Consider the following 26,429-nt stretch of genomic DNA (forward strand, 5'->3'; position numbering starts at 1 on the left):
ATGCCACAATTCTCCTTATAGAGCCCAGCCTCTCGGATAATCTGCTCTGCATACATGTTGAAAAGGTATGGTGTATGATTTTAATTATTGCAGTGTGACAGAGCCATTAGAAGAATGGAATCCAGACGTTAGCTTTTCCACAGTTTGTGGCCAAGAGAAAAGAGTCTTGATTGGTTAGTATATTAAAAGATGGACTCAAACATCTTCTGAGGATGGCACCGGAGAAAGCAGTGTTTCATTCTGTTGTCCACAGAAGTCACTAAGAGTTGGAACAGACTCAACTGCACTTACTACATAACATCAACCTGGAAACAGAGCCCCTGAGTTCTAGTAGGATGCTGAGGACTCACTACCCACAGCAACAGATTCAAATGTAATCTCAATTAAACAGAGGTAACACACGATGTGTTTACTGTGGATATTAGAGGAGTACAACATACTTAACATATCTGTTATTGTGAATTTAAAAATTAAAACAACAACAAAAAAAGATTTACTGTTCTGTGTGCCAAAACTCATACTATCAGTTAATACCCTTTATGATGGTGGTTGTTGTTGCCTTTGAGTTCAACACGACTCATAGTGACCCTATAAACAAAAGGCCTGAAGCCCTTCTACAACTACTGACATTTATCAGTGTGATTTTTTTTGTCATAATGATATTTAGTATAATCTAACTATGCCATTTGTTGTAAAGTCTAACCCCTATGTCAATGAGCTAGGATTCCATAAAGGTATGATTAGCCTCATTTAATTAAAAGGTCTCCTTAGGGATGCAGTCTGCATTGACACAGTATTATAAATCTAGTGAGCATTTTTTTCTCTACATCTGGTTTTCTGGCTCTTGGTCTCCAGACTTGAAGCAATGACTTGTTGTACTTGCTAACTTTGAACTTCCAACTTCCAAAGCCAGACATCTGCAAGCCTGCTTCTTAGCAATGATCTTTGGACATGTCAGCCTCTGAAGCTGGTAGCTTCCAAAGCCAGCAGCCTATAGTCATGCCTACCTATTGATAATTAAGACTAATTAAGTTCCCCACATTTCCTTGAGATTTCTCTCAATCAGTCAAGTGCAAAGGTTCGGTTTCTCTGGAGTACCTAGCTGAAGACTCTCTTCCAGAAATCACTGTATTTCAGAAGCTTTCTCAAGCATTTGTGATCTAGGTGCTGTGAACTGTCTTCACTACTAAGCTTTTGCTATGTACTGAGCACATTACTGCACACCTTATGAGCAAACTCTCTAATCATAGTCAGTGCAGTACAATCTCTGGTATCTTGAGTTGTATCAATTACATAACCCAGGGAAGGAATTTAATTCTTAGGGAGCTCTGGTGACCCATAGGCAAGAAGTTGCATTGCAATCCCAAAGGCAAATGGTTCGAGGCCACCAGCTGCTCCGAGGGAGAAGGATAGACAATCTCCTTGCAGGCAATTACCTGCCTCTGAAAACCCACTGGAGGGTCAGCTATGGGTCACTTCTGACTCTATGGTACACAAGAAACAACCTTGATTTAATTTTCTTTGGCCTCAATTTGAATTTGCACTGGAGGAAATGATGATCTGTTCCACAGTCCAGCCCTGGCCTACTTTTGACTGCTGATATTGAGCTTCTCTAATGATTCCTTCCACAAGTATAGTCAATGTGATTCCTATGCAGTTCCTTAGGTGAGGTCCATGTGTAAAGTTACTATTTGGTGTTTTATAAATAAAGTATTTGCAGTGAATAAATCATAAAAAAAAAGACTTAAACCAAACTTCCTGTCCACTGGCTTTAATAATTAATTATTGTTATGTACTGTTGAGTTGGAACTGACATATAGTTGACCCTCCAGTGGATTTTCAGAGGGAGGAAACTGCATGGGAGGTAACTGCCCATCTTTCTCCCAAGGAGCAAGCTGGTGGATCTGAACACCATGACTTCGTGTTGGTAGCACAGCTCTTTATTACTAGGCCACCAGAGTTCCCTAATAATTAATTAGTAGCTAAAAAAATTCCTCATTACCACGGAGCTGGAACCAACTCATAGCTGTCAGCAGGTTTCAAAAGGATATAAAAGGCAGAGGAGGAGACTGCCCATCTTTCACATAATAGTGGATTCAAACTACTTGCCTTTGGTTTGGCAGATCAACTTTGTACCCACTAGGCTACCACAGCTCCCTAATTAATGAATACATCAATTCCTCAATTACTAAAAGTGAATCAGGGCCAAGCTGAAAGGCACAAACAAGAAATATAATCATCTGTGCACAGTCACTAGCAGATTCTGGAACCTGATCAATATTTTTATTCTCCTTCACACTGCTACACAAACTCCTCAAATATAGTGCAATAACAACTACTGACAAAAGACATTAACAATTTATTTTGCTTTGTAATGCTTTCTATTAGTGAATTTAAGTGTATAGGATTACCTGTTTGGCGTTTAGAAATACAAATGTCTTCCCTTTGAAGATGTGCTTCCTTTCCAGTCGCCCTGAGAGATCAATATTTTTATTTCCGATAGTTGGTTCATCAATGGGTGGGTAAAAACTGTAAAAAAGATAAATTAAAATATATTCTTTTTAGGGAGTTCTAGTAACTTAACAGGGAGTTCTGGTGGCTTAGTAATAAGAAGGTGTACTATAATCCCAAATGCATGCAGTTCAAACCCACCAGCAGCTCTAAGAAGGATGGAAATCTCCTCTGGTGTGATTTACTGCCTCTGAAAACCTGCTGGAGGGTCAGTTATGGGTCATTTTCAACTTGATGGCACACAACAGCAATAGCAGTGGCTTATTAGGGGGTCTGATGGCCTAATGGCAGAGCTGTCCTACAATCTCAAAGGCATGTGTTCAAATCTACCAGCTGTTCTTCTAAAGGAAAATGAGCAATCTCATTTTATGATTTTAACTGCCTCTGAAAACCCACTGGAGGGTCAGCTATGAGTCAGCTCCAACTTGACAGAAATAACAACATACTCTAATTATGTATTACATTTTTGTAATTTGTAAACAGAGTTGCTAACTAGATATGAAAAGGCTTAATTTCCACAACACCAATACAGTACTTTTAAAAATTAAGCATTTTATCCGGGTTAAAATATTAAAAAGCATCTAAATGTTTTATTTAAAAATTTGGTAAGACTATCCTTTATTTTCTAGAAATGTATATATCAATATAGATACTATCATTAGACACATTTTAAAATTTTATACTGTTTCATATTAGAATCTTACGTCTGGGGCCCAATATGCATTAATAACATCAATATTTCAATTCTCAGCACAAACATTGTTTCTGTACAGATTTGTTTAGAAAAGCTAAGGAAATTAAAAATTTGCATTCTTTTCCATTTAAATAAAATTTGCAAAGTGAGAATAGAGAACACAGTTTATTAGCTAAAGAATATTTTTAAAAAAGAACAGTATTGAAAAACAAAGAGTATAGAATGACATACAACTATAAGAATTATCCGTGGAAACAGGGGGAAAGAATACAGAAATGAAGAGATAAGTCTTAAGCCTTTTATCAAACTTCCATATAATTTTTTCAAACTTCCATATAATCCCATTGATATTCCTAATTAGTCTGGCAATGTGTGAATGGAGTAAATGTGTAAATGTATCTTCTAATAAAAATGACTACAGTATCACAGTGGGAAGATAATATATAAGGGGGAGATCAACCAGTCTTAAAAGAATCAGGAATTAAATCTCTCCACTAAGCAACAGCTAATGTGACAAAAATACTTAGGCATCAGAGCCATCAATCAGTACTCTAGAAATAATTTGTTTATATTTTACTCTCAGAGTTTTCCTTGACAGCATACATATTTCATAAAGTAGAGCTGGGTCATAATTAAAAAGTTCAAAATTTAAAACCATTACCTTAAGAACTGCATACATTTTAATTCACTATGCCAGGGGCTGATTTTGGAACAGACCAGCAACTACTCATATGCAAGTTCAAGCTGAAACTGAGGAAAATTAAACCTAGTCCACGGGAACCAAAATATGACTTCGAGTCTATCCCACCTGAATTTCAGAACCATCTCAGGAACACGTTTGAGGCCTTGAACACTAATGATCGAAGACCAGATGAGCTGTGAGAGGATATCAAGGGTATCATCCAAGAAGAGTGCAAACGTTCATTACAAAGACAGAAGAGGAAGAAAAGACCAAAATGGATGTCTGAAGAGACTCTGAAAATTGCACTGGAGCGGAGAGAAGCTAAAGCAGAGGGAAGAATTCAAGATACTAAAGAGTTGAACAGAAGACTTCAAAGGGCAGCACGGGATGACAAAGTAAAATATTACAATGAAATGTGTAAGGAGTTGGAGTCAGAAAATCAAAAGGGCTAAACTCGCTCAGCATTTCTTAAGCTCAAGGAACTGAAGAACAAATTCAAACCTCAAGTTGCTATAAGCAAGGATGCTTTCCGCAGAATGTTAAATGATCCAGGAAGTATTAAAAGAAGATAGAAAGAATATACTGACTCACTGTATCAAAAGGAATTGGCAGACACAGAAGAATTTCATGAAACAACATATGAGCAAGAAGAGCCTATGGTGACGAAGGAAGAAGTTCAAGCTGATTTGAAGGAAAAAGCAAAAAATAAGGCCCCAGGAATAGATGGTATACCAATTGACATATTTCAGCTAACAGATGCTGCCCTGGACGTGCTCACTAAGTTGTGTCAAGAAATCTGGAGAACAACCACCTGGCCAACTGACTGGAAGAGATCTATATTTGTTCCCAACCCAAAGAAGGGTGACCCAACATAGTGTGGAAACTATAGAACAATCTCATTGATTTCACATGCAAGCAAAATTCTACTGAAGATTATCCAAAAACGAGGGGAACAACACATCAGCAGAGAACTGCCAGAAGTGCAGGCTGGGTTTAGAAGGGGTTGTGGTACTAGGGACATTATAGCTGATGTTAGATGGATCTTAGCAGGGAGTACCAGAGGAATGTCTGTGTTTCATTGACTATGCAAAGGAGTTTGACTGTGTGGATCATAACAAACTGTGGCTGACTGTGAGAAGAATTGGAATCCCAGAACACTTGATCGTGCTAATGAGAAACCTATACTTGGACCAAGAGGCAGTTGTCAGAACAGAGCAAGGAAACACTGCATGGTTCAAAATTGGGATGGGTGTATGCCAGGGATGTGTCCTGTCTCCGTACCTTTTCAACCTGTATGCAGAACAGATTATCTGGGAGGCTGGGCTCTATGAGGAGAAATGTGGGGTCAAGATTGGTGGAAGATCTATCAATATAGTCTGCATTATGCAGATGATACAACCCTGCTTGCTGAAACTGAGGAGGACCTGAAGCGCTTGCTGCAGAGGGTCAAGGACTGCAGCCTCCAATACGGACTGAGGTTCAATGTCAAGAAGACAATTGGCAGCATCAGGATGGATGGTGAAGATATTGAGATTGTTCACAGCTTCAGTTTGCTTGGCTCCACAGTCAACACGCTCCGCACCAGCAGCCAGGAAATTAGAAGACGTATTGCGATGGGAAAGTCTGCTGTTAGGGACCTCTCCAAAGTACTGAAGAGCAATGGTGTCTTTTTGGAGACTAAGGTGTGTCTGATACAGGCCATGGTCTTTGCTATCACTTGTTATACATCAGAGAGTTGGACAATGACTAAGGAGGATGGAAGGAGAATTGATGCCTTTGAGCTGTGGTGCTGGAGAAGAGGATTGAGGGTACCATGGACTGCTAGGAAAACAAACAGATTCATCCTGGAAAGGGTCAAACCGGGCTGCTCCTTGGAGGCAAGGATTCTAAGGCTCTGTCGAACATACTTTGGACATGTTGCAAGGAGGGACAGGTCCTTGGATAGGGACATCATGCTTGGTAGGGTGGAGGGACAGCACAGAAGGGGAAGGCCCCCTATGAGGTGGACGGATTCAGTGGCTGGGGTCATCGGGATGAGTGTGTCGGAGACGGTGTGATTGGCACAGGACAGAGCAGAGTTTAGGGATGTTGTACACAGGGTCGCTATGAGTCGCAAGCGACTCAATGGCACATAACAACAACAACATAACAGATAATTTAAGTTTATTCTAAATTTATAAATTCTAGAACTTGGAATATCAAATAACTAGGTGATATGCAGGAAAGACCTAAATCAAGAAAGGACAAATGCATGTCACTGCACTATTCTGGTATTCTAAATCACTGATTAAAAAATATTATGTGTTCTAGTTTTAAAAATACACATGTATACCAGTATTCATTACAGCACTACTCACAACAGATAAAAAGTAAAAACCACCCAAGTGCTCAAAGAATGAATGAAGAATGTAGAAACAAAATTTGATATATACATACAATGGAACGCTATTTAGCCATAAAGAGGAAAGAAGGTCTGATAAATTCTATGTTATAAATCAACTGTAGAAACATTATGCTGAATGAAAGAAATCAAATATAGATAATACTGTATAAATCCATTTATATGTAATATATAGAAAATGCACAGCATACCTTTCCATTTGTGGAGGTGGTTTTTTGGACTGAACTGCTTTGAGATATTCAGTAAAGTAGTCTGGTTTTACAATTGGACGTCCACAAATGAGTGCACATATTGTCTAAAATGAAGAAAAATGGCTTTTTAGGACATGGAACAGAAAAGCATAAGATACGAATAAATTTTATAATTCATTTTAATTCTAAAGACATTGAGATATCAAATAAGACAGCATGTTCAGGAAAGAGCATCGCCAACTGCCAGAAGACAATTTGATAGAAGAGAAATGAGATGCTAACTTTGAAGACCAGCAGTTTTGCCATTAAACTAAATGCTCAATCAAAATTCTCATTTTATTCGCTTTTACTTGTCTCAAATAATAAATAAGTCACCACAGAAGTCATTCCAGCCTATATGCAAGCCAAATATTTAGTATAAACAAGGAGCACTGGTAGCCCTCTGGTTAAAAGCACTTGGCTGCTAACAAAAAGGTCAGCAATTTGAATACACTGGCTCCTCGCAGGAAGAAAGCTTATTCAGTCTGCTTTACGAAGATGTACAGCCCCATAACTCCGGAGGCATTTTTACTCTGTACTACCTGAAACAAAACTCCCTGCCATCAAGTCAAGTGATCCCTAGCTGACCTTCCATAGGGACTGCAGGGCTGTAAATTGCACAGAAGGCAATCGCTCACTTTTCTTCTTCGGAGAGGCGGGTGGATGTAAACTCCCAGAGACGCAATCTTGGGATTAGCAGTGCAGCTCCCCACTGTCTAGACGACCAGAGTGTCTGTTCCACAGAGAGGGTATAAACTGGAACTAACACCACAATGAGTAGACTCAGTATATTAAGCATGGAGTGGGAATTTCTAAATCCACATCCAACCATTCTGATAGCATTTAAAGTAAATAACGTAAAGGTCTATGTACGGTATACATATATACTATGACTAGTTTAAGTGAATGTGAACTCAATTTATTTGACAAGGTTTTCAACCTACTTTAATGGTCACTTTAACTGATATCATGACAAGATGAGTACATTCTTCTGTCCAACTGTTCACACAAAGTCCTCCAAGTTGAAAAATTGCTTCATTTAAAGCCATTTTCCCAGTGGCATCTAAACAAGAAGAGCAGGCAACCAATGGTTCATACTCCACCCTGTGAATAAGAGTAAGGTGCATCAGGTTAAACGACTAGTTTACAGAAATTGCAATCCATAGCACTTTAAATTACGTTAATGTCAACATGTAATGCTTTCTTCATGTTATAAACTTTCTAACTTCTAAAATTATCACTTCCTAAGTCTCAAGTCCCAAAACAAACAATGATCAAAGTTAGCATTATACTTTCACTAGGTATGAGCATTCATTCACAAGTAGCTACAGTGAAGTTTCTCAGCATCCACCCAATGACTCATTCATGGTCACGGTCATCCACAACCAACCCTCTAGGGTATAAAGACCCACAGCACAAAGCTCACTACTGAGTAAAGCACACTATCTTCAACTCAACATCAGTAATATCTTTTTCCCTTAAATTATAATCAGTACCAAACAAAATCACCTGTTTTTCTATCAATTTGTAAGTCTTACCTGAATTTACTGTCAAAAACACCAAAGGTAACTCTGTCCCCTGTCTTCAAAGTTTTAGAAACACAATTCTGCATTTTCTCTTCATTAACAAAGGTCCCATACTTAGAATTATCTTTTATTGTCAATACAGGGATTTCATTTGTCTGACTCTGAAAAATCAAGAAATAAGTTAATTTTTTTTTTACCATTCAGGTAATACAAATCCCAGTGGGAAGAATTTCAAAAGAAGAGATTGACAAGTTTTAAAATATTCAACAGTAAAATGGTCAACTTCTCAACACCATGTTGTTGTTACATGCATCAGGTTAGAACCAACTCATAACTGACCATCCAGTGGGTTTTCAGAGGTTATAAACTGCATGGGAGGAGACTATTCACTTGTCACCCTTAAAGAAGTTGGTGGATTCGAACCATGTGCCTTTTGGGTTGGCAGCGCAACTTCTTACTACCAGCCCACCAGAACCCTCTTCCTAACACAATTATTGACATGTACTGTGGAGTCAGAACCAAACTACAGCTGACCCTCCAGAGGGTTTTCAGAGGCAGTAAATCACGTAGGAGATTACCAGTCTTCCTTCCACAGAGCAGTTGCTGGATTAAAACTGTGTTCCTTTGGGTTGGTTGCACAGCTCCTTACCACTACGCCACCAGTGCTCCCTTCCTAACACAACAATCAATATAATTATTGTTTTGGTTGCCTGATAAAAATGAATACTCAACTAGCAATTGATATTTCCTCTAAGAGCAAAACAAAATGCAAACCAGTTACCATTAACTGGCTTCTGACTCATGTGCTGGGTTAGAACTGTGCTTCACAGTTTTCAATGGCTGATTTTTTACAACTAAATCACCAGGTTTGATTTCTGAGGTACCTCTAAGTTGAGCTGACCAAGTAAACTGTTAAATATTTACACCACCTAGGGACGTCATGAATTTCGAGCATGTTTAATTATAGCTTTCAGAATATAAACATTTTTCTTTTTCATAAGACAGCACTTTTCCCCCCAATCCCTCATTTTCACACACTAGACTCTTCATTTCTGTATACTGTTTCATATATAACAAGACAGTATAGTCGCCAACATTTTTTCTTTTTAATTATCAAAATCATATTGTAAAAACTGGTTGAAAGGAGGGAAAAGGAAATTAAAGATTAGTTTCTCATATTTGTTGCTAAACTTTTCTTTCTCCGTAGGAATCTGAACAATATTTCTTTATATCTAAAATACAGAAACAAGATGTAAATATTACTGAACAAATCCAGCATTTACTTACATGCAATCTCAAAATAATGGCTTCCCCCTGCTTATTCCCACCAGCATTATCAAGAGCAGAGCTATCTGTACTTTATCATTTTTATCCCAAATGGGATTTTTTTATAAAATTTTTTTTTAGATTTTATTATTTGTGTGTGTGTGTGTGTACTGTCAAGCCACATCTGACTGGTACAGGAGGAGATTGCCCCCACTACTCCACCAGAGCATTAGGTGTATTCGAACCGTGTACCTCTGGGATTGTAGTGCAGCTTCTTGCCACTAGGCCACCAGAGCTCCCTTCCCAAATGGATTTTATTTTTTAAAAAGCATAGGCAATTAAAAAAAAAATCTTTGAAGTTGTTGTGTTGTTTTTTTTTTTTAAATTATAGGATTCTTTTTAAAGCCATTTAAAGGAGCTGTACAACACAAGAAAGAAACACTTCCTTATCATGTAACTCATGTAAACTCGTATTATACAACTTATACAAAAACACCAGTGTTTACAGGGCTACAGTAGAAGGATTCATGATCATATGTGTTCACTGCTCTATCACCAGGCACAGTCACTGATACAAAGTAATTATTCATTGAATATTGAATAAATGTCAGTATGTCCTATTTCCTCTGAGTTTTTAAGTCACTAAAATGAATGGGTTTTTAAACCTGGGTGAAACACAGACTTTAAATTCAAAATAAGTAATACCATTGATACTACTGCTAATATACACTATTGCTATGGTTATGTACCACTTAGTTGGAATCAATCCATAGGTGGCCCTCCAACACGTTTTCAGAGGCAGTAAATTGCTTACAAGAAGACTGTTCATCCTTCTCACACAGAATAACTGGTGGATTCGAACTGAGCACCTCCAGATCAGCAGAGCTGCTAGTTACTTTATGAGAGGAGATGTCTTGTGAAATCTCCCTTACCTATGTGTCAAACTAATCACTCACAATTTCAACCACCTCATTGCAAACCAGTAAAATAAAATTATGACCATACCAATTTGGTTCCAGGAAAGTTAGTAGTTAAGACGGCATGATTTCGACTAATGGACTGATCGTTGTCAATCAGAATGCCACAGTTTTTCCTTCCAACAATGTATTCAACACCAGTCAAAAGTCTGTATGTTTCTTCTAAAAGAAATTTTAAAAAGAAAATAAAAATGTAATGCAGTACACAGGCATACTCATATTTATAGGCATACAAATCTACAAACATATAGTTATAGAAAGTACTTATACATTCTTAATATTTGAATGGTAATTATATGATATCAAATGTTCTTTTCTATTAAAGTTTCACTGAGGGATTCAAATGATTATCTAGATAGATGTAAAAGCTTTCTCATGTTTCTGAAAGGAAAATCTATACAGAAAGGAGTTAAATGAACTTACAAATTTAATATATCATCAAACAAAATCTCAATACATTTATGGAACTTGATGTTGTCATTAGTTGCTGTCAATCTGATTCAGATTCACATACACATGTCACAGGGTTTTGGGGGCTATGGCTTTTTAGAAACAGGTGGCCAGGCCTGTCTTTCAAGGCACATCTGGGTAGGTTTGCAAGCCAATATTTCTACTAGTCATTGAGTGTTTACCTGTCTGCATGACTTAAACAGCTCCTGGGGAACTGATAAGCTGCTTAATTTGGAAATTTGCACATTAAGTTGAACACAAAAAAATAACTGTCAAGAAAAAGCTGAATGTTAGAATACACCCTGTCTGATGGCAAACAAATAGGACTCATATCAACCCTATGGACAGGTTAAATTCTTGTCCTATCCTGTCATCCTCACAATCTTGGTCATGCTCAAGTCCACAGTTGAATTCATTGTTTAATCTATCTTGTTGAGGGCCTTTCTCTCTTTTGCTGACCCTCCATGTTTTTCAGCACAGTGCCTTTTATCAACAACTGGACCCTCCAGACAACATCTCCAAAGTATGCTGAGATGAAGTTTCACCATCCCTGACTCTAAGGAGCATCCTGGCTGCACTTGTTAGTTTTTTGGCAGTCTGTTTTGTATTCTCCAAACTAACAATTCAAAGATACCATATGAAACAAACACCAAACCATCACAGCTTGATTCAAGCACACTGTGATCTTTACAGTGGCATGCTTGTTCTTTAGCACTTTGGAGATGTCCTTGACAGCAAATCTTATCAAGATGACATGTCTCTTGATTTCCTGATTGCTGCTACTATGAGTACTGATTATGGATTCCAAAAAAGTGAAATCAATGACACTTCAATCCTTTCTTCATTGTCTTGTTATCTATCGGTCCAGTTAAAAGGATTTTTGTTTTCTTGATCTCAGTATCAAGTATGCCATAAAGTTATATTAATTAAAAAGTAAAATTTTATACCAAAAGTAAACAAACATAGAACAATCAATTCAATAAAATACAGAACAGATGAATGTGCATTCATATATGAGCATATATGAGTTAAAGACAACTTTTCAGTATTAAAAAGAGCCAACTCACAACTGACCCTCCAGTGAGTTTTCAAGGTGTTTGCACAGGAGGAAATTTTGCACATTTCTTCCCTCTCGAGAGCTGGTGAATTTGAACTACCAAATTTATGAAACTTTTAGATTAGCAGCATAACCATTGGAAAGGATTAATTGTTACTAAAAGGTTGAAAGTCACAAATTGCTGTTATAACATCATATGTGTTGGAGACTTTCAGAGGAAGATTGTGACATCAGGACTGGAGGAAGACTCATCAACAGCCTACCTTATGCAGACACACTTTGCTCACAGAAACTGAGGAGGACCACAAGTGTTTGCTGCAGAAGGTCAAAGACTATTGCGTTCAATATGGATTGCATCTTAAGATAAGAAAACAAAAATCCTCACCACTGGACCAATAGACAATACCATGACTAATGGATAAAAGATTGAGGCTGTTAATGATTTCATCTTGCTCAGATCCACAATTAACATCCTTGGCACCAGAAATCAGGAAATAAAAAGATGAGATACATTGGGACTATCTGCTGTCGAGGACCTCTCCACAGTGCTCAAGAGTAACAGTGTCAATATAGAGACTAAAGGTGTCTGATCTAGTCCTTGATCTCAACTGCTTGATATGTATCTGAGATCTGGACAATGAATAAGAATGAAAGAGGAAGAATTCATGCTTTGAATTACGATGTTGGACAAGAGTACTGAATACAGCATGGACTGACAAGAGAACAAACAGGTCTGTTACTGAGAAAGTAAAACCAGGTAGCTCTTTGAAGGCAAGCATTTTGAAGCTCTATCTCACACTTTTTGTGCATGGTCAAGAAGGACCAGTCCTTGGAGAAGGACATCATGCTTGGAAGGGCAGGTGAGGAAAACTACGGATGAAACGGATTGACACAGTGACTGTGGCAATGGGGTTATGTGTGTCAAAGACAGTGAGGTTAACTCAGCATAGGGCAAAGCTCAGAGTCATTGTTCCTAGAGGTGCTATGAGTCATAGTTGACTCACAGCATGTAACAAATAATTAAATACCAAAAATTTTATAGGCTAAAGGGAAATAGTCTTGGGGGGTATTTTTTGTTTTGTTTTTGTGGTTTAAAAAAATTATATTGGTTTGCATACAAAATTCATTTATATTTTCACATAATCCTTCACTTTGTTTCATACAATCATTCCCATTCATGATATTTTAGAAAATTAACCACTACTGAACTATGCCCACCATTGCCCTGTCTTAGCAGATCTTCCCCTTCCCATCCCATCTTTCCCACTTCCTTTACCCATCACCCCCTTCCCCAATTGTGAGCTTGGTCTCAGGCAGTTTCTGCAGGGGTTCCAAGTCACACTCCCTCTCACTACCCTGAAGTATGAACCAACTCATGGTGGATGCTGCGCACATCTATGCCACTCATTTGCAGGGCTTCCAAGTCACTCGTTCTCTCTGCCCTTAGGTATAAACCAACCTAGTTGATCCTGCTGAAACTGAGGAGGACCTGAAGCGCTTGCTGCAGAGTCAAGGGCTGCAGCCTCCAATATGGATTGAGGCTCAATGTCAAGAAGACGAAAGTTCTCACCACTGGACCAATTGGCAGCATCAGGATGGATGGTGAAGAGATTGAGATTGTTAACAACTTTAGTTTGCTTGGCAACAGCAGCCAGGAAATTAAAAGACGTATTGCGATGGGAAAGTCTGCTGTTAGGGACCTTTCCAAAGTACTGAAGAGCAACGGTGTCTCTCTGGAGACTAAGGTGCGTCTGATACAGGCCATGGTCTTTGCAATCATTGTTATGCACCAGAGAGTTGGACAATGACTAGGGAGGATAGAAGGAGAATTGATGCATTTGAGCTGTGGTGCTGGAGAAGAGTATTTAGGGTACCATGGATTGCTAGGAAAACAAACAGATTCATCCTGGAGAGGGTTAGACCAGGCTACTCCTTGGAGGCAAGGACTCTGAGGCTTCATCTAACATACTATGGACATGTTGTAAGGAGGGACAAGTCCTTGGAGAGGGACATCACGCTTGGGAAGGTGGAAGGAGAGCGCAAGAGAGGAAGGCCCTCTATGAGGTGGATTGATTCAGTAACGGGGTAATCGGGATGGGTGTATCGGAGACAGTGCGAAAGGCAGAGTTTAGGGCTGTTGTACATAGGGTCGCTGTGAGTTGCAAGCGACAAGAGGGCACATAACAACAGTTGATCCTGAGCAGTGCGGATGGGGGATTCGAACCAATTGGGTTGGCAGTGCAACCCCCTACCCACTACGCACCAGAGCTTCAAGTAACAACGAGGGCTTTGCTATTAAGCTTCATATTGCAAACGTAAGTTTCCACAAAGAGCGTATTTTCCTCGCATCATAAACTATCAAAGCGCAAGGACCAAGCACAGGCTATATACTTCCGCAACAAGGACCTGTACACACCAAGTGATTAGTTAATTTGTGATTACCATTTTCCACTGCTGCACTTGCAGAGCGGGAGCCCCACTATGTTTTCAGCTGTCCTGATAAACATGAAGAGGGAAAACAACTTGAAATAAAAACAAGTGAGTTCCTGCGCCTGCATTTTCCACATAGCTTCTCTGTGCTACTTCACACAAATCTTGTGCTCAGGGCGGATTCGTGTTCTGGCATGTATTAAAAAGTATGGCGAACTTTTGTCTCTAAACTTGTAAAGGGACACAGCCGGCATCGGGACAAAATGCAATCGTGCAGATCAAGAGCCCGGGTCGAGAATGTCCCCACAGGGGAATTTACACGAGGTGAGGAGGATGCAGTGGGCACCGCAAACCTCCGTCGCGCAGGACATAATCTCCTCAGAGGGGACCGCGCTGCCCGGGAAGATGCCGCAGCCGGAATCTCCCGTGGCGGGAACGGAGGTGGTGCCGGAAGAGAGCCAGAGGGACGCCACAGACCGGAAGCATCGCTTCCAAAATCTCTGTCCCCGCGGCAGCCGCTTCCGGGAAAAACAGCCCCCATGCCCATGTTACCCCCTTACCTCGGGCCGAGCCCGTGTCGGGAAGCAGCTTCCACATGGGTCCGGGAGCTTCGGGCCCGGGCGGCCCGGCGGCCGTGTAACTGCGCAAACCACGCGCACGTCACCAGCGCTTACAGCCGACGCGAGCTCCGGGGCGTGCGCGCTCCCGGGCTTCCGGGTGGGCGCGTGCTTGGAGGATAGCGATTAGAGTAAGACGTGGCGCCCCATCGCCATCTGGTGGCTAGCCTCGGAAAACGCAATCTGGATGGACAATGGATTCAAAGAATATTGAAGAGGGTAGTGCAAGCTGTTCCCAAGGGGCTGCTGATTCAAAGGGGCCTTTGGAAGCGGAGTGCCAGCCATCTGTCTTCTGCAGAGAAGTTAGTGGGTTCGAACTACCGACCTTTTGGTTGCCAGCATTGACATACTTCCACTTATGTGTTAGGTGCCTTTGAATCTATTATGATTCATAATAACTCTATGAACAACAGATCTGAATCCTGTACTATCTTGTGCCATCTCACTATCCTTGATACACTTGAGCCCATTGCTACAATCACTGTGTCAATCCTTTTTGTTGAGAGGCTTCCTCTCTTTCATTGACTGACCCTGCACCTTTCTAAGCATGATGTCTTTTTTCCAAAGACTAGCTTTAGTTTGCTTGGCTCCACAGTCAACAGTCTTGGCACCAGCAGCCAGGAAATTAAAAGGTGCATTGCTCTGGGAAAGTCTGCTGTGAGGGACCTCTCCAAAGTACTGAAGAGCGATGGTGTCTTTCTGGAGACTAAGGTGCTTCTGATACAGGCCATGGTCTTAGCAATCACTTGTTATGCATCAGAGAGTTGGACAATGACCAAGGAGGATAGAAGGAGAATTGATGCCTTTGAGCTGTGGTGCTGGAGAAGAGTATTGAGAATACTAGGACTTGGACTGCTAGGAAAACAAACAGATTTGTCCGGGAAAGGGTTAAACCGGGTGGCTCCTTGGAGGCAAGGATTCTGAGGCTCCGTCTAACATACTTTGGACATGTGAGGAGAGACCGGTCCTTGGAGAAGGACATCATGCTTGGGAGGGTGGAGGGACGGTGCAGGAAAGGAAGGCCCTCTATGAGGTGGATTGATTCAGTGACTGGGATAATTGGGATGGGAGTGTCAGAGACAGTGCGATTGGCACAGGACAGAGCGGAGTTTAGGGCTGTTGTACATAGGGTCGCTATGAGTCGCAGGCGACTCGATAGCACATAACAACAACAAAAGCCTATCCTAAGTTCCTTAAAATAAACAATTCTATAAGTAAACCAGTACAAAACAAAAATTTTATGTTTTTAAAAAAAGATGCCTAGAGAAAAAAAAAAGACTGATAGTCGAAATGCCATTTGATCCAGCAACCCCATTATTAGGTACATACCTCAACACGTTGCCGCACACTTTTAAAATTGACGACTGTGCTTAGAAACACATTTGCTGTAATTTGCGGCAACGTGTTTAAGGAAATAAGGCCTATGGCATGAACTTATATTTGTAAACCAACGTTTATTCCAGCATTTTAAAAATTTGCAAAGAGACCAAAACAACCTAATTGTACATCAATGAATTAATGGTTAATGAAGCCATAGTACATTCACACAGTGGAGTATTATGCAACGCAACCTGGGGTTGCTGTGATGCTGAACCTTGTGCTATTTGAGTGCCAAATGGCATAACGGTTACTGGTGGACAGTGTTTGATGGAGCGCCCAGTTTAAGACAGGTTTGGAAGCAGGAGTGGCATCCACTTCCTAAACAACCTGCTTCTGGAAATTCTATGAACTCTGAGAAACGACGATACTTATAGAAAGGCTTTTTGTTCATAGGGTTGCTATGAGTCGCACTCAACTCGACAGCAATCAACAACAAACCTCTCCTAACAACATGCTCAAAATATGTAAAATGAAGTTTAATCATCTTTGCCTCTAAGGAGCATTCTGGCTGCACCTTCTCCAAGATGTATTTGTTCTTTTGACAGTCAATGGGATGTTCAGTGCTCTTCTTCAGCACCACCATTCAAACTTACTGATTCTTCTTCTGTCTTCCCTATTCATTATCCAACTTTCAGATGCATAGAAAATAATTGACTTGAATTAGGTGTGCCTTAGTCTTTAAACTGTTATCATTGTTCCCTGGCACCGCAGGGAGGTCCTTGATGGTAGGTTTCCCTGATGCAGCTTGTCTTTGACTTTCTGCTGGCTAGTGGTGAGGATCTTTGCTTTTTTAATGTTGAGATACAGTCCATTTACACAGGACTATTTACAAAGGACCGTTCATTTGCGTTTTTTAATTGCAATCATTCCTTTGTATAAATCCTAATGAAAATTATAATAAAGATGAAGATAAGGATCTTCTTTTAGATCCAACTCATATTTTACATTTCTCCAAGACCATATCAGTTTCTCTGTTTCATATTACATGGTTCAAATCCACCAGCTGCTCTGTTGGAAAAAACGTGGGAGGGTGGACGGTGGAAAACCAACTCAAAACACCCCAAACTGGAACAAAACACTGGAGGATCAGTTAGGTGTCAGTTTTGACCCAATGGCAGGAGGCGGTTACCCATCTTTCTCCCTGGAAGAGCTGGTGGATCTGAACCACCAAGAAAAAGAGATCTTTGGATTCTCAGCACAAGTCACTATGTGCCGACCTTCCTAGGAGGGGGCCTATTATAATTTCTATTAAGAACAATGAATGGGCATAGGTAATTTGGAGACGGGTAAGCAGGCTCTGGTGGCCTAGTGGCAAGAGGCTGCATTGCAATCCCGAAGGCACACATTTCGAACCTACCAGCTGCTCCATGGGAGAAAATGAACAATCTCCTCCTATGCGATTGATTAACTAACTGCTTCTGAAAACCCGCCAGAGGGTCAGCTATGGGTCAATTCCGACTCTATGGTACACAATGACAACAACAAGCAGTTCACCTTTGGGAATCTATTGTTATTAGATGAATTGTGTTGGGTCAGAGACCTCTCCAAAGTACTGAAGAGCAATGATGTCTGTCTGGAGACTAAGGTGCACCTGATACATACCATGGTCTTTGCAATTACATGCTATGCATCAGAAAGCTGGACAATGATTAGGGATGATAGAAGAATTGATACCTTTAGCTGTGGTGCTGGAGAAGAGTATTGGATATACCGTGGACTGCTAGGAAAATAAACAAATTTGTCCTAGAGAGGGTGAAGCCAGGCTGCTCCTTGAAGGTAAGGTTTCTGAAGCTTCATCTGACATACTTTGGACCTTTGCAAGGTCCTTGGAGAGGGACATAATGCTTGGAAGGGTGGAGGGACAGCACAGGAGAGGAAGATCCTCTATGGAATGGATTGATTTAGTGACTGGGTTAATGGGGGTAGGTATGTTGGAGACAATAAGATTGGCACAGAATAGAGCAGGGTTTTAGGGCTGTTTTACACAGGGTTGCTATGAGTCGCAAGTGACTCAATGGCACATAACAGCAACAACAACAACTTGTTTTCTAGAAATACAGTACCTTTCACATTGTCACCCCTGTGTTTTATGTGTTCAGCTTGATCACAGAGGAATGTGGCACCCACAGAGTGGTTGATGCCCATGATTGAATGTGTCTCAATTTCAGCAATCCAGTGACTGCCTCGATGTCTGAAGTATAGCCTGTGTGCATGGTTAATGCAGACAGCACATTATTTACCACACTGATCGAGACAAGAAAGTTGTATGGTGTTTATTGAATTCAACTATTCACTGAAAGTCTTGTGCACCTCTCTGCCACCATATTACAGAGCTGGAAGGTGCTATGAAGTGGGGGGAATGAGCTGTGCGACAGGCTGCTGTTCACTCAACGTGCATCCTTATAACTCTGAAGATTACCTAACAGCAAGAGCAGTGTGTTTCACTTTTCTGACTCCACCTTAAGTTTCTTTTTTTACTGTAGTGAAGAATTTAACTTCTGTATGTGGCGTAGGAGAGCTCTAGTGGCAGAGTCTGCAGATATTTCCTCTGCTAACCGCAAAACGGAGCCCTTCTCACAGTTCAAATCCATCACCAGCTCTGAGGAGAAAAGATGGGCAACTTTCTTGTATGTGATTTGCAGGCGGGGAATCTCAATGGAGGTTGAACTTGATGGAAATGAGAGAGAGTGCACGCATCATTAATTTTTTTAATAAATGGAACATGAACGACCCAAAATAACAAACTGTAAGGTTTAACTTTATAGAATTAGAACAAATTAGCCCATGTAATGGGGGGCATGGTTAGCTTTCCCTTCTGAAACCAGTCAAGAAGCTAATGATTGTAGAACACTGAAAAATCTAAAGCTTGATAATCTTCTAAAATGTGTAAAGGAGAGGAAGTATTCAAACTCAGTTAAGTTTGCAGAGCTAGCATTCCAAAGAAAGACCTATGTGTCAGAAGTTTACTCGTAACAGCATTTCACAATGACCTGTTAGGACCTCACCAGTTGGCCTCAAGCAGCACTGCCAAATCAGGTTTATTTATCAAACCACAGGGTTTTACATCTGCAAGGAATCTTGGAGATAATTTATACCAAGGCCCTAGTTTTATAAATAAGGACAATAAAGATGGTGAAAGTATATTTTCTCGGTAGCAGAAACCCACTTTGTAGCAGTGAAGAATCTAATCAAGTCTTTTCCTTCTGTGTATAGAGCTGTCCTTGGTCTCCTTTCTGCCCCAGACTGGACCCAGTTCCTAGAGCAGAAGCATAAACCATTTCGTTTAAACCCTGTAATGTGCAGCCTGGGAAATAAACTCTGAATCAGAAACCAGATTGTTTTCCTTTAACTATGTTACTGATCATTTTTCTAGTCCTTTTCACAAGAAGAAATGGTCAGGACTCCCTGCTTCAAGGTTGGCCTTATTTCAATTTTTCAATAGAAAGACAGAAATCAGTTTGGAAGTGCTGCTGAAATCTGTTCAGTCTCATGTTGTGAAGACACAAACTTTCATTGACAGATGAGTGGTTGTTGTGTTTGAGAGTCCTTGACTGGAAATGTCCTTAACTGGAAATTCTGCCTATTGTTTTTATGTGCCGTCGAGTCGCTTGTGACTCATAGCGACCCTATGTACAACAGCACTAAATCCTGCTCTATCCTGTGCCAATCACACTGCCTGCGACAAACCCACCCCAGCTGCCCCAGTCACTGAATCAATCCACCTCATAGAGGGTCTTTCCCTCCTGCGCTGTCCCTCCACCCCTAGAAGGTGATTATTTCATTATGTCACCACCACATTAGTAGAGTGTTGAACAGGCAATGGAATTTCTCCTGAGAAAATGATATCCAAGCTGATCTCTAACGATAAAGGGAAGAGGAGTCACACTGAGGTAACGGTGGTGGAGATCTGAGGAGTCCTCAGGGGTGTTGGTGTGTCCCAAAGGTCAAGCTGTTTGGTATTTTATGGAGGGTAGCCACGTTTTTATCTGCTGTCCCTGGGTATTAGGAGCTCTGAGGGCTTGTCGCGGTGTGCCGAGACGTCTTCCTACCACCCAGAATCAGCTTTCCCTCCATGTCAAGTACTTTGCCTGAAAAAGTGAGGCTACGTTTCAGTCCCATATATTTATTATTCTGGTAGTATGTGGTTCATCTCCACACCTCCCACAGATACATATCTAAGGAAGAAATAGAAATACATGTGTAAGAACCAGCTCATAGCTGACCCTGCAGAAGGTTTTCAGAGGCTGTAAATCACATAGGAGGAAATTGCTGACATTTCTTTCAGGAGCAGATGGCGGATTCTAACCTTTGGGATTGCAGAGCAGCTTCTATGCAGTAGGCCACCAGAGCTCCTCAAAGAATGTGTTGTTGTTGTTGTTGTTAGGTGAAGTGGAGTCCAATACGACTATAGCAACTCTATGAACAGCAGATCTGAGCCCTGTACTGTCCTGCGCCATCCTAGGTATATAGAAATTAATGCATATATTGCATATCTATTTGCATGCATATTTGCAGCAAGCAGGCAAGTTGTGGCTTCTGGGATATGCAGATTCCCGTATGTGGTTCCTAGGGCACCCAGGCCGCCCTACCGATGTTCAGGGAGGTGGCGACCCGGCCGGAGAGGCCGCGCCTCGGGTTCAAGGTCGAGGTGCGAGCGCCCAGTCGCCCCCGCCCCGCGCGCCGCCCTCGCCCGGCCGGACCCGCCCCCCGCCCCGCCATCTTCCGGCCCCGCTCCTGGATGTCCAGCATGGCGCTAGCCTCTCTGCCTTCCTTTGCTCGGGGTCTCCGGCTCTTCTGCGGCCTCGGTCCTCGGCGGGTAAGACCGCGCTGGAGGGGCCGCAGGGCTGGCGTGAAGGCCAGTGGGCGCGAGGCCTGGGGTCCCGGGGAGCGAGGAGAGTGGACGGGGGTGGGGGTGTCCTGGACTGCAAGGAGCAGGGAGGGTGGACAGGGGGTCCTGGGCCTCGGGGATCAAGGAGAGTGGGCAGGGGGTCCAGGGCCTCGAAGAGTGAGGCGAGCAGAGAGAGGGTCTCTGAACGTGGGAGTAAAGAGAGTGGATGGGAGTCCTGAAACTAGAGGAGCAGGGACACTGGACCTCGGGGAACAAGGAGAGTGGAGAAGGGTCCTGGGCCAGCAGGACCCCCGAGCTCGTCAGGCGATAGGCTGGACTTAAACTTGGTGCCCTGTTATCAGTTCAGAAGTTTGAGTTTTTGAACCGGACAAGGCATATTCTATTGTCAGAGGAAACGCTGTGGGTGTGTGCGAGTGCGCATGATTTCCCAAGTTTTCACATTGCTGGAACTGTCAAAGTGTGTGTGCGCACACTGTGTGTATGTGCATACTTTCACATTGCTGGAAGTTTCAATGTGTGTGCGCGCGCGCACGTGGATGCACTTTCCCAACTTTTCACATTTCCAGAAATTTCACAGTTTGCTAAGCAGAGAAGGTGTGGAGGGATACGCCACACAACTGTGTCTTTGAGCCACGTTTGAGTCACAGTAGCACCACTGACATTTTCTGCAGACTTGTCCTTTTTAAATACGTAAAATCAAGGACAATGAATTAGTTGTGTAACTAAACTTGGTTGTTTTGTTGTTGTTGTTATGTACCGTCGAGTCGCCTGCGACTCATAGCGACCCTATGTACAACAGCCCTAAATTCCGCTCTGTCCTGTGCCAATCGCACTCTCTCTGACACTCCCATCCCAATTATCCCAGTCACTGAGTCAATCCACCTCATAGAGGGCCTTCCTCACCTGCGCCGTCCCTCCACCCTCCCAAGCATGATGTCCCTCTCTAAGGACTGGTCTCTCCTCACAACATGTCCAAAGTAAGTTAGACGGAGCCTCAGAATCCTTGCCTCCAAGGAGCCACCCGGTTTAACCCTCTCGAGGACAAATCTGTTTGTTTTCCTAGCAGTCCATGGTATTCTCAATACTCTTCTCCAGCACCACAGCTCAAAGGCATCAATTCTCCTTCTATCCTCCTTGGTCATTGTCCAACTCTCTGATGCATAACAGGTGATTGCGAAGACCATGGCCTGTATCAGATGCACCTTAGTCTCCAGAGAGACACCACTGCTCTTCAGCACTTTGGAGAGGTGCCTAACAGCAGACTTTTCCAGGGCAATGCACCTTTTAATTTCCTGGCTGCTGGTGCCAAGACTGTTGACTATGGAGCCAAGCAAACTAAAGCTGTGTACAATCTCAGTCTCTTCACCATCCATCCTGATGCTGCCAATTGGTCCAGTGGTGAGAATCTTTGTCTTCTTGACATTGAGCCTCAATCCATATTGTAGGCTGCAGTCCTTGACACTCTGCAGCAGGTGCTTCAGGTCCTCCTCAGTTTCAGCAAGCAGGGTTGTGTCATCCGCATAACGCAGATTGTTGATAAATCGTCAACCAATCTTGACCCCACATTTCTCCTCATAGAGCCCAGCCTCCCGGATAATCTGTTCTGCATATAGGTTGAAAAGGTATGGAGATAGGATGCATCCCTGGCGTACGCCCTTCCCAATTTTGAACCATGCAGTGTTCCCTTGCTCTGTTCTGACGACTGCCTCCTGGTCCAAGTATAAGTTTCGCATTAGAACGATCAAGTGTTCTGGTTTTCCCATTCTTCTCAGAGTCAGCCACAGTTTGTTATGATCTACACAGTCAAATGCCTTTGCATAGTCAATGTAATACAGATAGACATTCCTCTGGTATTCCCTGCTTTCAGCCAAGATCCATCTAACATCAGCTACAATATCTCTAGTACCACGACCCCTTCTGAAACCAGCCTGGACTTCTGGTAGTTCTCTGTTGATGTGCTGTACTAGTCGTTTTTGGATAATTTTCAGTAAAATCTTGCTTGCATGTGAAATCAGTGAAATTGTTCTGTAGTTTCCACATTTGGTTGGGTCGCCTTTCTTTGGGATAGGAACAAATATCGATCTCTTCCAGTCAGTTGGCCAAGTGGTCGTTCTCCAGATTTCTTGGCACAACTTGGTGAGCATGTCCAGGGCAGCATCTGTTAACTGAAATATGTCAATTGGTATACCATCTATTCCTGGAGCCTTATTTTTTGCCATGTCCTTCAAAGCAGCCTGAACTTCTTCTTTCATCACCATAGGCTCTTGCTCATATGTTGTTTCATGAAATTCTTCTGTGTCTTCCAATTATTTTCGATACAGTGACTCAGTATATTCCTTCCATCTTCTTTTAATACTTCTGGGATCATTTAACGTTCTGCCGAAAGCATCCTTGATTATAGCAACTCGAGGTTTGAATTTGTCCTTCAAACAAAGTAAACAACTAAACAACTAAACTTTAGTACAAATAAATAAATAAATGAATCAGTCGCAGTGGTCTGTAGACTCCTTTTCAGGAAGTGATGCTGGGGACTTTATAGTGGCTCCTATTCTTGCTTGTTCTTCCCCGGTCCAGTTCATTGTTTCGTCAGGCACTGAACTAGACCTAAAGTAGAAATTCAGTGTGCAAATGTGGACAGCTTAAGAGCAGGGAAAGAGGGAGGATGGCAAAGAGGTGGCAACAGCATAACAACGACATTAAGAAACCTCTTAATAAGGATAAATTAAACAAAAAAGGGACAGTTTCTTTAAACCCAAGGCTCTGGTGTCCTACTCATAGCCACTCTCTATTCATTTCTGAAGCTATTAATCTTTTCTTTCTTTATTTTTTTTTGGTCTGTTTTCAGTTTATTTAAACACAGTTTTCAAAGCATTTGAGTTAAGTTAGGTCTCTTTTTGGTGAATAAAGGACCTTAAAGGACTGTTGAAATAAAAACCGACAGGTTAAGTTTTGAGATAATCCACAACACAGGTCTAGGTGTTACCTTCTCTTATCCGGCACTTCCAAGCACCCAGCATTTTAAACATAGCCTAAAAGTTAGAGGAGCAAGAGTACATTTGTGGTGGAATATGTTGCTACTTGCTGATATCTAGCTGAAATACCATGATCACCTTTTAACAGCTTAAGAGTGAGCCTTTCCTAGGCATATACTGCTTAACTCCTCTTATTCCCTGCTGTATTTAATACCAATTACATAAAGTTAGAGAAATCCACATTTAGATAAGCATTAAGCATGTGCTGTGTTGAAGTCTCTTTAGTTGTAATTCTAGCAGTGGAGAGTTACAGAGCATGATTTTAATACATAAGTCACAAGTATTAAGTATGGTACTTTCAATGAACTTGAGAAAAATGGTAGATTGTGTTTAAATTTACCACTGACAACTTTATCTGGATAGTATTGGCTAAAATTTGATGTGTTGAAAAGTAAAAATCAAAACTGTTTATTGTTACTTTTTTGCTATTTTGGTAGCATTTTACACAGGCTTTGATCTTCAGAATACATGGATTCAGTAGAAAAACCTTTTAAATGAAGTTTTGTACAATAGAAACAACTTAGCAGTCAAAATTTAGACTGTAAGAAAAGAATACATGCAAAACATACTTTTCTGAAAACAACTTGGAACAAAGCACCAAACTACACAAATGCAGAATGAAAACAGCATTTCAACTCCACCCAAAGTATTCATCATGAAAGGTGTAAAAGTCACCTCACTCCACTAGGCACTGTTCACTTTTTAAACAGGTTGTTGTTCTTGTTGTTATGTGCCGTCGAGTCGCTTGCGACTCATAGCGACCCTATGTACAACAGCCCTAAACTCTGCTCTGACCTGTGCCAATCGCACTGTCTCTGACACTCCCATCCCGATTATCCCAGTCACTGAATCAATCCACCTCATAGAGGGTCTTCCTCTCCTGCGCTGTCCCTCCACCCTCCCAAGCATGATGTCCTTCTCCAAGGACTGGTTTCTCCTCACAACATGTCCAAAGTATGTTAGATGGAGACAATACAAAAATATTGTCCACAATCAACATCCCAAACTCTAGAGCATGTCTCGGTCCTCAACTTCATGCTTTACTATCCACGTGGAGAGTATGATGGAGATCTGGAACGGGATTTGTATCCACCACGACGGTAGTAGGAAGGTGATCGCCTTCTGTAAATCTGACCCCCCATCTTGCTCTCCATCCTCTTCCTTCTCCACCTCTTCATAGTTATCTTGGCTATGCAAGCTGCCATAAGTAGGTCTCCCTATATAAATTCCAGGTGTTGGGGTATGTGGTCGTTTTGTTATGGAGAAATCAACTCTAATCCTATGGCCATGAAGCTCCATTCTATTAGAACATTCTTTAGCTTCCTTGGCACCATCTACATTTTCAAAATATGCAAAGGCAAATCCTCTTGAACATCTAGACTGCTGGTCATAGACTACAGACAGGCACATTGGTAGTGGACCCATATTTAGAGAATACTTCTCTTAGATCTCTCTCTGGTATATCCAAAGCTCAATCCAAATACTCCAAGACAACAGTTGGGATCAGGATTTGCCCGATTTCCAACGTGATGCCAGTGAGTAGATATGGAAGAATGACTGGCTATGATGTCTGTGATAATCTCAACTGTAAGACCTGCTTCGGGATCTCCTATGGGAGGGAGAGTGGAAACGGGACCTTGTGTAATGCCTTTAAGAATTTCTCTAGACCTAGATTCAGATCTGGACCTGGACTTTACTCTAGATCGCCTGGAATCTTTCTTGGAGCCAGACCTTGCAGGGGTAAGCGGAACAGGATTCCCACTCGCCGTTGTCACTCAGCCTCTTGGGCCTTCCCTCTGAAGGCTGGGTGGCAGCATCATAGAGCAAGCTGCTACCAGAGCTGCTTGGACATGAAACCCTCCACGCCGCCTCTGCACAGACTCTAACTGAAGCTATTAATCTTAAAAGGAGAAGCCTGCTCATCTTTCTCCAGGAATGTGTGGTGGGTTACAAATGGAGATTTTTTTCAATTAAGGCAACACACCTGATGCTAGACATGATACCACCAGGATAAAGCTTCTGAACTTTTTAGGCTTCATAGAATGGGCAACAGTGTGTGTGTGTGTGTGTGTGTGTGTGTGTGTGTGTGTAAAAGAGTCATTAGTCCCAAATATGAAAGAAGTAGCTGCTAAGCCACTGAGTTAAGATGATTTTTTTAAAAAACCATACAAATTATTTATAGGTTTCATTGATATTTTCTGTTTTTATAAAGAGGTGATTGTACATAGTTGTAAAGAAGCTATGTTTTCTGTTCTCACATCAAAGAATTTACTAATTTGGATCCTACAACACTCCATGAGGTAAAATGGTCTTGAGAGACTTTTTTT

General features: G+C 41.6%; 2 protein-coding genes and 1 pseudogene across 2 annotated transcripts in view; 1 reads left to right on the plus strand and 2 right to left on the minus strand.

Annotated features, from left to right (window-relative positions):
- NBN (nibrin) overlaps positions 1-10,435 on the minus strand; it is a 43,050-nt gene extending 32,615 nt beyond the window's left edge. Inside the window, exons 1-5 of the mRNA XM_006880522.1 lie at positions 10,316-10,435; positions 8,057-8,205; positions 7,463-7,622; positions 6,480-6,583; positions 2,412-2,529 (exon numbers count right to left, since the gene is read on the minus strand). Of these exons, the coding sequence (XP_006880584.1) occupies positions 2,412-2,529; positions 6,480-6,583; positions 7,463-7,622; positions 8,057-8,130 (456 nt within the window). The 5' untranslated portion in view covers positions 8,131-8,205; positions 10,316-10,435. The remainder of the gene's footprint in view (positions 1-2,411; positions 2,530-6,479; positions 6,584-7,462; positions 7,623-8,056; positions 8,206-10,315) is intronic.
- Positions 10,436-14,521: 4,086 nt separating this feature from the next.
- The window catches only part of DECR1 (2,4-dienoyl CoA reductase 1, mitochondrial), a 74,976-nt gene continuing 63,068 nt past the window's right edge, over positions 14,522-26,429 (plus strand). Inside the window, exons 1-2 of the mRNA XM_006880561.1 lie at positions 14,522-14,941; positions 20,792-21,037. Of these exons, the coding sequence (XP_006880623.1) occupies positions 14,522-14,941; positions 20,792-21,037 (666 nt within the window). The remainder of the gene's footprint in view (positions 14,942-20,791; positions 21,038-26,429) is intronic.
- The window catches only part of LOC102844938, a 5,395-nt pseudogene continuing 4,076 nt past the window's right edge, over positions 25,111-26,429 (minus strand).

Source organism: Elephantulus edwardii, unplaced genomic scaffold (genome assembly GCF_000299155.1).
Source record: "Elephantulus edwardii isolate Elephantulus edwardi_28Jun2011 unplaced genomic scaffold, EleEdw1.0 scaffold00008, whole genome shotgun sequence".
In the NCBI taxonomy this organism is placed as follows: Eukaryota; Metazoa; Chordata; class Mammalia; order Macroscelidea; family Macroscelididae; genus Elephantulus; species Elephantulus edwardii.